This window comes from Gobio gobio, assembly GCF_949357685.1.
Source record: "Gobio gobio genome assembly, chromosome: 21".
NCBI lineage: Eukaryota > Metazoa > Chordata > Actinopteri > Cypriniformes > Gobionidae > Gobio > Gobio gobio.
The window spans coordinates 35126454-35142751 of record NC_137117.1 but is presented as its reverse complement, the minus strand read 5'-3'; the positions used below and the strand labels follow the sequence as shown (position 1 = coordinate 35142751).

The 16298-nt window shown below is 39.7% G+C and overlaps 1 protein-coding gene across 6 annotated transcripts in view; it reads left to right on the top strand.

The window, feature by feature from the left end:
- The window catches only part of uckl1b (uridine-cytidine kinase 1-like 1b), a 40664-nt gene that overhangs the window by 10008 nt on the left and 14358 nt on the right, over positions 1-16298 (top strand). For 2 of the 6 annotated variants that reach the window (XM_079801890.1, XM_079801894.1), the window contains exons 2-8: positions 6271-6464; positions 7254-7360; positions 10163-10333; positions 11147-11218; positions 11302-11491; positions 12073-12134; positions 13305-13321. In XM_079801890.1, coding sequence (XP_079658016.1) covers positions 6271-6464; positions 7254-7360; positions 10163-10333; positions 11147-11218; positions 11302-11491; positions 12073-12134; positions 13305-13321 — 813 coding nt within the window. Of the gene's footprint in view, positions 1-6270; positions 6465-7253; positions 7361-10162; positions 10334-11146; positions 11219-11301; positions 11492-12072; positions 12152-13304; positions 13322-16298 lie in introns of all 6 variants that reach the window. The other 4 variants (XM_079801895.1, XM_079801892.1, XM_079801891.1 and 1 more) reach the window with 2 other exon arrangements.

Sequence of the window (16298 nt, the reverse complement as noted above, 5' to 3'; positions counted from 1 at the left end):
TGATATTTCCAAATGTTATTTTTATTTGTAAACTTTGCACACACACAGTCTCTATATGTCAAAAATGGCTTTGTTAATATTTCTTGCTGTCCCATTCTGTTAAGATTTACATGACTCACATAAATAATAGCCTATGCTTTAAATCCAAAATGACAAAGTAGAGAATTTTGCTTTGCTGTATATTACTCTCATTTAACGTTTCTATCGTTGTCGTGTCTTTTCTTCTTAGCAAAGCAATAATGACCACTGACGACTTGAATTAAAATAAAACGAACTGTTTATTGAAATTTCTTTACAGGATTACAAACTCTTGCAGCGCACACACATTGAATCAGTCTCATATCTCTCTTCTTCGCTTCTGCGCGCTCTCGCTCTACACTAAGCATTATGGGTAGACTTAAAGCTGAACAACCTAATAAACAGCAATCTAAACTGTTTCTGTTATTATTGAAAACAATTAATTAAACATTGTATTATTACTCTAATTAATTCACAACAATCGTAAAACAGTTCTAAGTATCTAATTATTTAATATTTGACATCTTACCTCTTTTCTCTTTCACGGTTAACTGAAGTGTCGCTCTGGAATTTGTGTTCGTCTTCTGTGAACAGTAAAGCCTTTTCGTTTGATTTGATTGGTCTTCTCAAGCATTTTTAAATCGATGAACGCTGTTAGGCCAGCCTGAAAATGTAACTTAGAAAACATTTGTCATCCTAACAACAAACAGAGCAGAGCGTAATCGAGTCCTACATTACATTTACATTTAATCATTTAGCAGCTATCATTTAAATGCTAGTCATTTAGCATTTAGCAGACGCTTTTATCCAAAGTGACAAATGAGGAGAACAATAGAAGCAATCAGACAAAAAGGGGAACAGCAAGTGCTGTAACAAGTCTCCGTTAATCTAGCGCAGTACACATCGTTTTTTTTTTTTCTTTCAATAAGCAAACAAAAACGAATAGAATAGTTAAGTGCTAGTCTTAATTGGTCAGGTGCTGCTGGAAAAGATGTCTTTAGATGTTTTTTGAAAATGGCTACAGACTCTGCTGCTCGAATTGATATGGGCAGGTCTGTGAGTGATTTTGTCCCTCTTTGGGATGGCACTATGAGGCTTTGTTCACTTGCAGAACGCAAGCTTCTGGAGGGTGCGTAAGTCTGAAAAAGCGAGTTTAAGTATATTGGTGCAGAGCCTGTGGTTGCTTTGTAGGCGAGCACCCGTGCGTTGAATTTGATGCAAGCGGCTATTGGCAGCCAGTGGTCAGTGAAGTTTAACTGATCATCAATCACAACTCCGAGGTTCCTGGCTGTCCTGGAAGGAGTTATGGTTGATGAACCTAGCTGAATGGAGAAATTGTGATGAAGTGCTGGGTTGGTTGAGACCACAAGCAGTTCTGTCAAGGTTGAGTTGAAGGTGATGATCCTTCATCCAGCCAGAAATGTCTGTCAGGCAGGCTGCAATACGAACACCAACTGTAGGATCATCTGGTTGAAATGAGAAGTAGAGTTGAGTGTCACCAGCATAGCAGTGATAAGAAAAGCCATGTTTCTGAATGACAGATCCTAGTGATGACATGTAGATGGAGAAGAGAAGTGGTCCAAGCACTGAGCCCTGTGGATCTCCAGTAGTTAGGTGTTGTGACTTAGACACTTCACCCCTCCATGACACCCTGAAGGACCTACCTGAGAGGTAAGACTTGAACCACTGGAGAGCAGTGAGAGCAGTTCCTGAGATGCCCATCTTCATGAGAGTTGACAGGAGAATCTGGTGGTTAACTGTGTCAAAAGCAACAGATCAAGCAAGATGAGTACTGTGGTTTTAGAAGCTGCTCTTGCCAGTCTCAGTGCTTCAGTAACTGAGAGCAGGGCAGTCTCAGTTGAGTGGCCGCTTTTAAAGCTGGATTGGTTGTTGTCCACTAGGTTGTTCTGTTCAAGAAACAGAGAGTTGGTTGAACACAACTCGCTCAAGTGTCTTTGCGATGAAAGGAAGAAGGGATACAGATCTGTAGTTTTCTAAAAGTGCTGGATTTAAGGGTTTCTTAACCAGTGGGGTGTCCCAAGCCTGCTTAAATGCTGTGGGAAAGGTCCCGGTGTGAAGAGAGGTGTTGATTATGTGAGTGAACACAGGAGTAACTGAATAAGAAATGGCCTGAAATAGATGAGTGGGGATAGGATCAAGCGGGCAGGTAGTAGGGTGACTGGAAAGGATGAGTTCGCAGAGAAGGAGGGTAGCAAGTGCGTCTTAGTTGTTAAGATGTGCGTGTCAGTTTGTGGTATGTAGAATTGGCCGCTGATGGAGGTGGTTTTGTTTATGAAGAATGTTGCAAAGTTGTCAACTGTAAGATTTGATGGAGGGGGAGGAGGGGGGGTTGACAAAGAAGAGAAGGTTTTGATAAGTGTTGAAGAGTCAGAGGAATTGTTAATTTTGTTGTGATTGTATGTAGTTTTAGCAGTGGAGACATTTGCAGAGAAGGAAGAGAGAAGAGACTGATACAAGGTAAGATCAGTAGAGTTTTTAGATTTGCGGGACTTCCTCTCTGCCTCCCTGAGTCCAGAGCGATGTTCACAGAGAACATCAGACAGCCAGAGGGCAGAGGGGGTGGTGCGGGCTGTTCTGGATGAAAGGGGCAAAAGTTGTCTTAGCAAGATGTTAGAATGGAGCAAAGAGTGTCAGTAGCACTGTTAGTGTCTAGTGCTGAGAACTGAGCAGGTGGAGGGAGTGAGGATGAAACCATAGTGGATAGGTGAGAGGGAGAGAGTGAGCGTAGGTTACGCTGAAAGGTGATCTGCGGAGGAGTGTGTGTTGTGTCAGGAGTCAGTATGAGGTAGAGTGATGAGAAAGTGGTCAGAGGTGTGCAATGGAGTAATTAAAGTGTTGTCCGCGGAGCAGTAGCGTGTGTAGACCAAGTCCAATTGGTTACCTGATTAGTGAGTAGCCGTAGTAGATACTCGCTTAAGGTCAAAAGAGGTCAGTAGAGTGTTGAAGTCCGTGGCCTGGCTTTTTTCAAGGTGGATGTTGAAGTCACTGAGTAGTACCAGAGGAGTGCCATCCTCAGGGAAGTTAGAGAGCAACACATCTAACTCCTCCAAGAAGTTACCAGGTGACCTGGGGGACGATAAACAACTACAACATGGATTTTAAAGCTACACTATGTAACTTTTCCGTCCACTAGAGGTCGCCCTTTTCAAAACAAAGGCGTAGTTTGATGACGCCACGTTTGAGCGCAGAATCTCGGGACATGTGGTCTTCACCTCACAGCCGGTGGGAAACAGTCAGGATAGGACTCGGGCAGAAATAATGTTCATGGATGCGATTATTAACATTACTGTCGTCTGAAGCAGAGCAGGAGCGAGTGTTGTGGAGCTGAGCAAGGCCGCAGGAGCGATTGAAGAGCGGGACTGTTATTATGGCATAGTCGCTGGCGGGACTTTTATTATGACACGGTTGCCGGCGGCACTTCCTCTTCTCCAGTGCTGAGTGTGAGGTAACGCAGCTCTGTTTATCGTATTAGATATATCTGAGTGTGTTGAAAAGGAAGTTATGACGTTCGCTCGGCGGCTGCTATGACACTTCACAATGCAGTGAGAGTAAAGTGTTTCACTGAATAAAACCGGAGACCGAGGGTGACGCAGATATGACGCAATCGACAGGCGACTCCCTCACACGCATAGCTCACACGTCCCGGCTCCTTGGTTAAAATAGCAATTTTCTCACGATTTACAAATAGTTGAAAACATTTGGGATATTCTAAGTACTCAACTGAACAAAATATATAACACTGGCCTAGTGGTTTCTGGATGTTTTACTGCAAAAATCCTACATAGTTCACCTTTAACTGGGTGAATAATAGTGGGGCGGCAGTGGCTCAGTGGTTCATGTAGGTTGTCTATAAACTGGAAGGTTGATGGTTCGATCCCCGGTTCCACCTGACCAAGTGCAGAGGTGTCCATGAGTAAGACACCTAGCCCCAGCTGCTCCCGACGAGCTGGATGGTGCCTTGCATGGCTGACACCGCCGTCGGTGTGTGAATGAGTGTATGAATGGGTGAATGTGAGGCAAATGTAAAGTGCTTTGGATGGCCGTAGGTCTGTTAAAAGCGCTATATAAATGCAGTCCATTTACCATTTAGTGATTGAGAGTGATTCAAATAGACTATTGCCAGATAGAGATGGTAAGGGATTCAATTTCCATTTGTTTGAGATGAGCAAACCAGTACCTCCACCCCTCCCAATCGGACGGGGTGTGTGAATAAGTGAAATTAGTGGAGAGGGCTTTCAGGAGTGCCAGTGTCCTCTGGTTTGATCCAGGTCTCAGTTAGGCTGAGACGTGAATGAGTCGTGATAGATGAATTTGTTACAAAAAATGTTGTTATTGTGAGTTTATACAAATAAAAGTAGACCCTTTACAGTTTGGAATGATGAATTACTCCACACAAACACTTGGATATGCGCCTAATAATAGCACACATTTAGCTAGGTTAACGTTAGAGGGTATGGCCAAGTAAAGTTGTCACTTGCATATTTCAAATTATGATTCATATTTGAGGTCTATGGATGATAGTATTGTAGTGGCTAGAGCTAAACAGATTTTCATCGATAATCTGCCCTGAAAATTGTAGTCAGCATTCACTTTCTTTGTACTGACATTTCACTGTATAGAAGAAAATCATACAGTAAATGATTACAGGCTGTCATTTTTCAAGAGAAAGACTTTGGCAGTTTTTTACATTGGTTTACGGTTTCGGAAAATGCAAGGGCAGAGTCCACCATTTGCCTTCTTATCGCTTATCACTCTCATATTGTAGCAGGGCAGATAAACTCGAAAGCCAAGATGATTTCTATTCACACAAACAGAAACTCAGAGGCTTACTCGGCACACAAGGCATCTTTTTTGCCTGGTAAACTTGCTTCATTCTAGTTTTACCAGTTGTAGTTGCACATGGACAGTAGGCTTTGTGGGTTAAACGAGGAATGTAAGCATGTTTAGGGATTACGCCATCATGCACCACTTGATCTGACTGGCTTTTTAAACAAACAGGTATAGGTGTTTAGTTGAGAGTAAGTACTTGGTAGTATTTTATTTGTTTCTTTTACTTAATGGATAAGTACATGGGCACATATCTTTTGGACCTTTTGCGTTCTCGCCTGCATCAGTAAGTATTTTTCTCTAAAATGTTACGTTTTTGCTGCTTATGAGCTCCACAGTAAATTGTTACCAAGGTTCTTCGCTGTGATGCACACTGCAGTGATTCTCTTGTAGGCGTCCACCAATTTTGCCTTGTATCTCTTTCATTGATTTGTGACTCATCAATCATTCCAGAAATATTCTTAGAAACAAATGCATTCCAGCACTCAAAAACCAGAGCATGTTTTCAACAAAGTACATGCACCTTCAGCATAGTTGGCTCACATTATATAAATGGTCATTTTACAGTGTATTTATAGAAGGATGTACCTAATAATTTACAGTTATGCATTTAGCTGATGCGTAGAACATAAGCAGGAACATAAGCTATATATATATATATATATATATATATATATATATATATATATATATATATATATATATATATATATATATATATATATATATATATATATATATATATATATTGCAGCCTTACATCATGTCCTTACCAGACGTGGCGTGATGCGATAAAAGGTAGTTTTTGTACTAAACAGCCGCGACTGCAATGCGTGACTATTCTATTTTTGATACGATTTCCATTTTTCTATAACACCGCAAAGTTTGACAGTGATAATCTCAGGTACTGATTGTGTTTTATTTAATGTTAAAAGCATCTCATGCAAGTCATGTAAGACCTTTATTGCCATAAAGCGAAAATGGATAATTCACCTGAGATCTTGAAAATAAATGAAAGGAAACAAGAATGTTCAAACTGTGAACAAACAAGTGTTATGACAAAGATTGTTTCAGTCAATCGGTATGTATTTTTAATAATGTTAAAATGGTGAAATATTGATGAATTTGATTATGTACTTATCCATTTGGTTGCGAGTGCAATGCCCTGGTAGAGAGACTCTTCTGATTCGCTGAGTTTTAGATTTGATTTGGTCGCGTCTTGTAGTTGTCGCATCTGGTGTGGACCCTAGACTGTATAAAACAGTGTCCTTGACATCACCTGTAGGTTTCTGTAGAGTATTTTTGAAGCCAAAAGTGGGCGAAGCCGGCTGGCGCCATCTTGGCAGTGTGTCACTCTCAGATAAAGGGCTTCTCTTGTTCACTGTATCTTCCTCTTTTCAACAGTGGCAGTGGAGAAGACTCTCTGGACAGGCTCCTCCCCTCTGTCAACACCAGCCTGTCGCCACGGAAACGAACCACCAGCCAGTGCAAATCAGAGCCTCCGCTGCTGCGGACCAGTAAGAGGACCATCTACACAGCCGGACGCCCACCGTGGTACAATGAACACGGGACCCAGTCCAAAGAAGCTTTTGTTATTGGTCAGTAAAGTAAAGCGCTCCAGGGTAAAACATCAGTAGGGCTATTCACGCTGTGCTTAACCCCGGGTTATCGTCGTTCTAAACCCAGCTTTTAATTCAGAAGCGGGATAGTGCCACATTTTAACCGGGGGGTTTGAAACCCTGATCTGGAATAGGGTCTGCTTTTGTGCTGTTAACCCTGTATTGCGGGGATAAACTTGCGCTGTGTGAAATGATGCGGTGTTAAAATGTTATGACCTAGATGCTTAGCAACAGACAACCAATCACGTGCCTCATATTCACAGGCTTTAGACAGTTACAGAAACACTGCATGTTGTATAAACAGTAGGTTTTTTTTCAACGTTTGAGGGGAAAATGTCAAATGGTGACAGAAAACACAATAGCGACAGTTTAATTCTTAACTTTACAACTGAAAAGTTAATTTAGTATAAACTTGATAGTAGGCTAAAGCTATATATACAGTATATATATATTATAATATGGGGATGTGTAATTCTAGAGCCTTTATGTAAACTGGTCATGTGTGGCGTTCGTCCAATCAGTGACACTGACTTCACAGAAATGTAAATAAGAACTTTAACCCAAGGGTTTAGGAATGCACAGTGTTAAACGTCAGCTTATGAAGGATTAATTGTTAACCATGGGTTATGAGCAGTGTGAAATGTGAAGCATGTTGACCCAGGGTTAACTAGTTTAAGTGTGAAAAGCCCTAATGTTGTTAACTCATACACCATCACGATCATCATGGTCACATGTCAATTTACTGGTCTTTTTTTTTTTTACCCATAGGGCTTTGTGGAGGCAGTGCCTCAGGCAAAACAACAGTTGCTCGTAAAATTATCGAGGCTTTGGACGTTCCCTGGGTCGTTCTTTTGTCAATGGATTCCTTCTACAAGGTAACATGTCATCTCATTGATAAATATAACACACATTAAACGTTCGTACTACCCACAACAGATATCAGTGAAAGGTTTTCTGGGAAATCACACTCATATCTGTGACAGCCCTAAGCTTTCTACACAGCAATAAAGCGTTTAGGGGAGTGGCAGTTTTTTTCCCAATAAGAAATGCTCTCTGGCTGTGATTTATTTAGCATGTTTGTTGTTTGCTGACATGTCTTTTGTGGGCAGGGTTTAGGAGAGAGGGCTTACTACAGAAATTAGCTATATGGATGAAATTGGTCACAGAACCAATGATTTGTTCGATATAATGCATTGTCTTTCCGGCAGCCAGTGGCTTTACAGCACACTGAGGAATCTCAGAGGAAACGCTTTTCAGATCCTCTCACGTCAGGCAGAGGAACATCTCAGGTGTGCTGCTGAAAAACTCAACCATCTTTACAGCCGTATGCAGCCCAGCATTTAAACACAAGCCGTTGTGTGTTAATGATGTTTGAGTAAGCTGTGTTAAACAGTCAGGAATGTGAATGACCCAATCGCTCTGTTCAGTCTGCAGCGGGACAGCACTGTCAGGTGGATCAGAGCAGATATTCTAGACTAGTTAGGCATTTGTTTAAACGGTTTACCAGCTGCTGTTGCATATCTGAAGAGAAATCATTACCTTTTGACGCCGCGAAAGAAGTAAATGTCTGTGAGTGTGTGTTTGCGCACATGTACCTGTGTGTAAATGTTCCTCCTAAATTTAGTTCATCCGGCTTTAGCCGTGTGTCCAACAAGAGGACGGGGGTAATAATACCACACACTTCATTTACTCAGTAGTCTGGCACCGTTTCTGCATGCAGGCTGGCAAAAACATTCAACTTGTAACTTAAGACAGAAAACATCGCCTATCTTCCTGGAGGGATATATTCGAAGATGTTCTCTTGTCTGGAGAATATTACTCATATATAGATAGTTCACGCTAGGATTAATGTAGTGAATGAATTATTAAATACAGGGTTCATGGAAAAAATCAGGCAATTTATTTTTTTGAATTTAATTTTTCATCCAATTCTGCTCTCATTATCATAGTTGAGTCTGTTTGGCATATGTGGAAATTTCTTGCGTCTGTTTGGAGTAAGTAGAAATCTCGTTCCTTATAGGCCCTCCTGGCCTCTGGGCCCCCTGTACACGGCCCCTAAAAAAATTGTGCAAATGTTAACATTCACATAAAAAACTGATATTATTATGTTTAGCTGCTTATTTTTCACTCTGCTAGAACAGGGGTGTCCAACCCTGCTACCGTCCTGCAGAGTTCAGCTCCAAACCTGATCAAACACGCAGGAAAAATCTAACCAAAGTCTTCAGGGTTACTTAGAAAATGTTATGTTGTATCAAAATTACATTATATGATTGATTAGGGATGGATCTAAACCCTGCTGGACAGTGGACCTTAAAATGAGGCAAATCTGATATTATTGTAATCTTATATCTGTTATTTAACAGTTGAGATGGTTCTTTAATGCTGATCTAATCAGCAGAAGACACGAGCCACGGTTTAAATCCCAGTTGTGCAGGTGGGGTGCGTTGTCACACTTTGTTACAATGAGCCCCCTATTAGAAATATGCTATTATATTCTATACTTTTATGAATTCTATTGAGATACCATGAGAAAAAGGCGAATAAAGAATTCTGTTTTATACTATGCTGTATAGCTGTGTTTTGCAGTGTTTGTTGTCAAACTAATTATTAAAAAATGGCATTATTTTATATGAAAAAGTTAATAATTGTATTTTATTGACAACATATTTTAGTATAAAAGTATTAATATTTTAAGCTGCTATAATGTTACAATATACCCCACCTATGGGGCATGTTGTCACATTTCACTTCCATTCTTTCAGGGTAAATCAAGAAAAAAGTATACACTGTATTAATGAAACACAACCACATAATTGTACTAGTCTTGTGTGCAATAAATGAGGGAAAAAATAAATACTCTGAACCCCAGGTGAATTTACACAAACTGAGAAAGCCAAAAAGCGTTACTTTGTGCCCTGCTCTCCCCTAGCGCTTTAGGCACTCAAAGCACTTTGTATGGAAGGAGGGGGGAATCTCCTCAACCATCACCAATGTGCAGCATCCACCTGGATGATGCAACGGCAGCCATATATTGCGCCTTATTGGTGGAGAGGAGACTGATGAAGCCAATCAGTTTATGGGGATTATTAGGAGGCCATGATGATGGACAGAGGCCAATTGGCAAATTTGACCTGGATTACACACTTACTCTTTTTATCGAAGGACATCCTGGGATTTTTAATGACCACAGAGAGTCAGGACCTCGGTTTAACGTCTCATCCGAAAGACAGTGATTGTTACAGTATAGTGTCCCCATCACTATACTGGGGCGTTAGGACCCACACAGACCACAGGGTGAGCCCCCCCTGCTGGCCTCACTAACACCTCTTCCAGCAGCTACCTAGTTTTTCCAGGTACTCCTGGAAACCATCCAGGTACTGACCAGGCTCAACACTGCTTAGCTTCAGTGGGCAACCAGTCTTGGGCTACAGGGTGATATGGCTGCTGGTTATCTTATGACGTTTACTAAATGCATGGATTAAAATTGCATTTATGTGGTGCAACCTGGTGTTGGCTCAAGGACAGTGAGTTCATGGATCAACCCTTGTCTGGTTTGAACCTACGACCTTTCAGTTATCAGCCTTGATCTCGAACCACCAGGCCTCGCCGCTGGCAGATATTTGAGCTGAAGTCAGAGGTGTAACCTTGGACCGTCTGTTGTGACGTCTTTCCTGCAGGTTCTGACGGCCGAACAGCAGCTGCAGGCTGCTAGCAACGATTATAACTTTGACCATCCAGACGCCTTTGATTTCAGCCTGCTGGTGCACACACTCCGCAAACTCAAGCAGGGCAAGAGTGTGAAGATCCCAGTGTATGACTTCACCACGCATGGACGGCAGAAAGAATGGGTGAGTGCAAGCAGGTGATCTTATGTAAACTAGCTCTTTCTACTCTTATTTGCTTGAAAATTGTCATGTTTATGTAGTTCATTTTTGGGAAAGCTGCTTCATGGTTTTAAATTGACTTTTTTTAAAAAGTGGCCAGCTGCATAATGAATCAATGAATTTGTGTTACATACCAGCGGTTCTGTGAGGGAGCTGCAAGTTGCTGTAAAGCTAATATTTAATTGAATCATAAAGTCAAATGTAATTATTTTAAAAATCAAAATAAAACACTTAATATTAATAAAACACTCCATAAATTAGGGTTAGAAGAACTGTTGCCAAATAACATACTAGAAACATAATAGTCCCTGCAATAATGATCCAATCATAGACTCTTAAGACTTTTTTTTTGGCCAGGCAGTGTATTAAAATGCACACAAAGGAATCGATGAGAGGAACTGAAATTGTACTTTTATAACAAGTTTCCGATTCCTGACCTCAAGTATTCGATTTTCGAGTAGAGCCATGAGAGCCATGAACATGCAAATGTGTAGTCAAATTATTGGAATATAAACTTAAAATCTCTGCAGTACTGTAAGTAAATATGGGGATTGTCTGACAAAAAAAGTTTGGGAATGTGTGTTATATTCTAACCAAAGGCTAACCTCTAGACTTTACTTTATAGAAGCTAATTAAGGCAGCAATAGTTTTTTAATGAACTTTAATGTTAACATATTTAAAGTTTCAGCATACAGGCCTTCATCAGGATTTAAAAAAAAAAAAGCATTTTCTTTGCCCCCTTCCTTTGCCTGATAATGAGTGTTTATCTGTTTGCAGAAAACGGTATATGGGGCCAGTGTGATTATATTCGAGGGCATCATGTCATTCGCAGATAAAGAGCTGCTGAAGGTAAACAACCGAGTCTTTCATAATGAGGATATTTCACACCTTCTCACTGAGCTGATATGGAGTATCGTCTGTTTGTTTCTCAGCTGCTGGACATGAAGATCTTTGTGGACACTGATTCTGACATCCGGCTGGTACGGAGGCTCAGGAGGGACATCACAGAGCGAGGCCGGGAAATTGAGGGAGTTATCAAACAGTACAACAAGTTTGTGAAGCCAGCCTTTGAACAATACATTGAGCCCACGATGAGACTGGCAGATATTGTGGTGCCACGTGGTGAGTGAGGCATTCAGAATGGGCTATTACTCTAGTCTACACTATATTAGATTGTTTTAATGCGTCAATAATAAAACATTTATTTAGTTGTAAATTTAATTCAATTTGTATACAAATGCTGATTTATACTATAGCACTAGTATGATTTAATGTGCGTTCACGCCATGTCGGAATTACTATAATAACAAGATTCTAACTTAGTAGAACTCGTAATTATTACTTGTAAACTCAGAATTTTTGGAGAGCTCAGAGTTGTACCACCTGACCACTGCCGATTCAGTGAAAGTGTTGCCAGAGAAACAAGAGAACGTAAGAACGTCACGTCACGGGTTGTCATCTCGTAAGTACGACATGCCGTGTACGCAGCATTTGTAACAGAAATGGTCTTATTATTGGGAGACTACAAGGTTGTACCATTGAAGAAAGTGTAACAGCCAACTTGGATCACATGTTCCTTGATGACCAATCACATACATCCATTCCTTCCCTGTGTACAGTTTCCTTTTTGATAACCTTGGAGGCTTGTCTTAAAGCAGCTGTGTAATAATGTTCATTTTCATTCCTGTGCTTATTTCCTGTAGGTGGCGGCAACATGGTGGCCATTGATCTTATAGTGCAGCATGTACACAGTCAGCTGGAGGAGGTAAGCACTGCAGACATGTTGAAAATTATTTTCATATTGAGCAGTGGATGGGACAGTAAAAGCAATCAAAGATACTCTGGGTAGATGATGGTCCCAATCTGATGCACCATTTCGTCATGGTAGTTCTTGGTTACCACCATTTTCAGGTGTGTAATATCGCCCCCTTGTGGATGAAAATACAGTTTACATCCTGATTGTATGGTTTTGATTTGAATTAAGCTGTTTTGATTAAATTGCTAAAAAATATTATTTAATATATTAATAATATTAATATATAGAGAGGCACTGATCCTAAAATTGTCCGCTGATAGCCGATTATTCATAATAATAATAATAATATCTGCCGATATAGATAGTTCGATTTTTGTACTGTATCTTTATTCATGCATGTATTTGAGATATAACTTGTATTAAAATGGAAGAAAAGATGCTCTGCACTGCCGCAGACAATAGTGAACATAAATGCTTTTATCAGCTGATACCGATTATTGGCCGATATATCGGCGTATCTCAAATTTTAAATAATTCCCCCAATATTGCAATACATTTCAGCCGAAAATCCCTTAAATTATCATTACAAAGAAAATTCTTATTCTTTGTGAAATATTCACAAATATTTGAACATTCACAAATATTTTACATTGATCTTCATCGTTTCTTGCTAGATGTTTTTCTGTGATTTATTAGAGCGATAATCTGTGTGCGCACCTCATGAGAAGTAGTTCAATTAACGCTTGAGCATTTTGGATTTGGGAATGCTTTGTAGTGGACTAATATTTGACATGTCATGTGGTTTGTATCACTGACTGTAGTTTTGAGCAGCAAATGATGTTCCTCATTTTCAGGCCTACAGGGAATCTGCGTCCTTCATACATTTCCTGGCCTTCCCGTGTTCGTTTGTTGAATATTTTGATAAATTTGATTATTCTTTCACCTATCAGTAGGAATGTAATATTCTCATCTCCCTTAAATTATTCAGTAGAATCCCACAGATTTCCTTCTAAATTCAGCTCAAATTAGTCCCATTCGACGCAGATTCTGTGTGGGCCTGTTATTTTGTGTAATACTGGTGTGACACGTTTTGTTTGGCCTTGCTTCCTCACCGCACTGGATTATTCTCTCCCCCCTCCATCCATTTCTGCCCCTCTTCCTCCCCCTGCGGTGGCACAGCGTGAACTCAGCGTCAGGTAGAGTAGCACTGCTCATCATCTTCTCACTTCCTGTCGCTGTCTGCACATCCGCCCTTGACAGAAGTTTCCCCTCAGCACTGATCTAGGGTTAGTCCTGACAATCCAATTCAGAAATGATAATGATATACAGAGCTGATACAAATGCAGAAAAAACTGGCCTTAGATCAGTCCACATGGGCAACTTCTTCAGCCTTTTATAACTGTCCCCCTTCAAGCATGATGGAATCTTCCTCCTCCTGAGCTCTGCTGCACTTCCTGTAGTGACCAAAAGAGGGCAGCGTCTTATTAGGTTGACTACTAATTGTCACATTGGCCATTATGGGCAGTAGTGGGGGTCCGTTTTCAAATAATAAATCAAATGCATTTAAATATCATGAAAACACATCTATGACATTTCACCCCATCAAATTATATTATTTAAAAAAATGTTATAAAAATGTTATTTTAGTGTTTAGTGTTTAGATCATATATATAAATGTAATATATATTTGATATTTACATATCAAAATATTACATTTTATATTTGTTTTTATTCAGATTTGTATTTTATTTTCAATAATTGTAGTACTTTAAAATTGAAATCAAACAAATAAATCGAATCAAATAAATTAAAGTTTAGTCATTTTTTTTACTTAAGTTCATATATTATTTAATATTTAAATATAAAAAATAAAGATTACATTTTATTTGTATTTTATATTTTTATTCAGATAATTTATTTTAGTACTTTAATTTATTATTCAGTTTAACTTTTTTTCAGTGTGTTTTTCATACATATTTTATGTAAATTAAAATTACTGAAAGCTATTTTTTATTTTAACAACACCTGATTTAATTTGTAATATTTTAGATTATTATTATTAAAATATATTATTTTATTTATTTATTTATTTTATTTTGTTCTTGAGATTTACACACATAATTCTTCTTTTTTAATAACACATTGTCCAAGACTAATAAAAGGCCCGTGCTTTATTACCAGATACTAACCCACACTTAATATATTCACAGCTATGATGTTTAAGAAACCAGCACTGATCAACCCGGTAATGAGCAGCAGTAAAGCATCATGGGATGGATGTCTCATGATATGATATAAGATGGGAGGATAGATGCTTTGTGCTGCAGTCAGGAGGGAGGCAGATACCTTCTGTTTTTCCATCCTTGAGTGTTTTACAGCAGACACCCTCCCTGCATGCTGTGTCTAAAAATACATGGCTGTCTTCCTCCCCTTGACCTCTCTTTCTCTTACTTTCTCTTGCTCTTTCTTTCTTTCCCCTCTCGTTCTCTCTCTCTCTGTTCTCTGTAGCTATTGTTGAACACGGCGTCTCGCACGCAGTGAAGTTTCCTATGTCTACTACAAAGAGTTTCATTTTTCCGTTGGGCTAGAAACGACAGCAGATGAGTGTGTGTGTGTGTGAGAGAGAGAGAGAGAGAGAGAGAGAGAGAAACATGAGGAAGTACAGCCCCCGACACAGGATGTAGCAGACCTTTGTTTCAGTGAGAGTGAATGAGAGGATGACAGCTACAACAGGACCCACAGCAAAACTGACATTTTTCTCAAAAAAAAAAAGAAAAAAGAAAGAAAGATGCATTTGCATGGTACTGTCAGCACTTTCACAGCTCAAAGAAGTTCAAACAAACAAACAAACAAAAGAAAATTCATCGTTTATTCACTCTCAGTCGCTCTAAACTCGTGTGTATCACTATTTCTCATTCCACAATTCTATACGCCATGATGCATTACAATATCATAATTGGATCATCATTGAAACTGAAAGACAAAAAAGCATGTCTGGGTAAGAGGAGGGAAACTGCAGTATCAGATTAGAGTTCACACTTTATTCACTCAAACGGCTTCAGAAATCTCAGTTGTTTAAATATGGTGTGCAAATGGAACAGTTAAGCCGCAAATGAAACTTCTGTCATCGTTTAATCGCCCTCATGCCGTTACCAACCCAGACATTTATCTTCGTGATACAAATTAAGATTTTTTTTTACCATCCAAAAATTTAAATTTTTGCACTTTAAAAAATTTAACTTTGTAAAAGTGGTGTAATCGAAGTCTTCTTAAGAGACACAAGCGCTTTATATGATGAATAGACTTAATTTACGCTTTTATTCACATTTTAAAGGGTTAGTTCACCCAAAAATGAAAATTCTGTCATTAATTACTCACCCTCACGTCGTTCGAGACCCATAAGACCTCCGTTCATATTCGGAACACAAATGAAGATATTTTTGTTGAAAGCTGATGGCTGAGAAAGGCTTCAGATAGGCCTCCATTGGCATTCAGTACACTTATACTCCCAAGACCGATAAAAGGCACTCAAAACATCGTTACAAAGTCCATCTCACCACAGTGACTCTACAATAATCTTACGATGCGACGACAATAGTTTTTGTGCGCAAAAAAAATCTAAATAACACCTTTTTCCAACTTGTTACTGCCTTCCGTGTGTGCCTCCACGACGCATGCGCGAGAATATGACGCAGATCCGGCGTTCGGACACATGACCCAGAAGTGATTTGTTTACAATCAGAGGAAGACGCGCGTATCTCAGCTGTTGGAGTCTACATTGATCGTGCTTTAGGTCTCGGCGTAGTGCTCAAAATGGGGTTAGAGTGTGCATTTCATGGAATCCCGAACCCCGGCGCTACGTCATATTCTCGCGCATGCGTCGTGGAGGCACACGCGGAAGGCAATAACAAGCTGGATAAAGGTGTTATTTTGATTTTTTTTGCGCACAAAAACTATTGTCGTCGCATCGTAAGATTATTGTAGAGTCACTGTGGTGAGATGGACTTTGTAACGACATTTTAAGTGCCTTTTATCGGTCTTGGGAGTATAAGTGTACTGAATGCCAATGGAGGCCTATCTGAAGCCTTTCTCAGCCATCAGCTTTCAACAAAAATATCTTCATTTGTGTTCCGAATATGAACGGAGGTCTTACGGGTCTCGAACGACATAAGG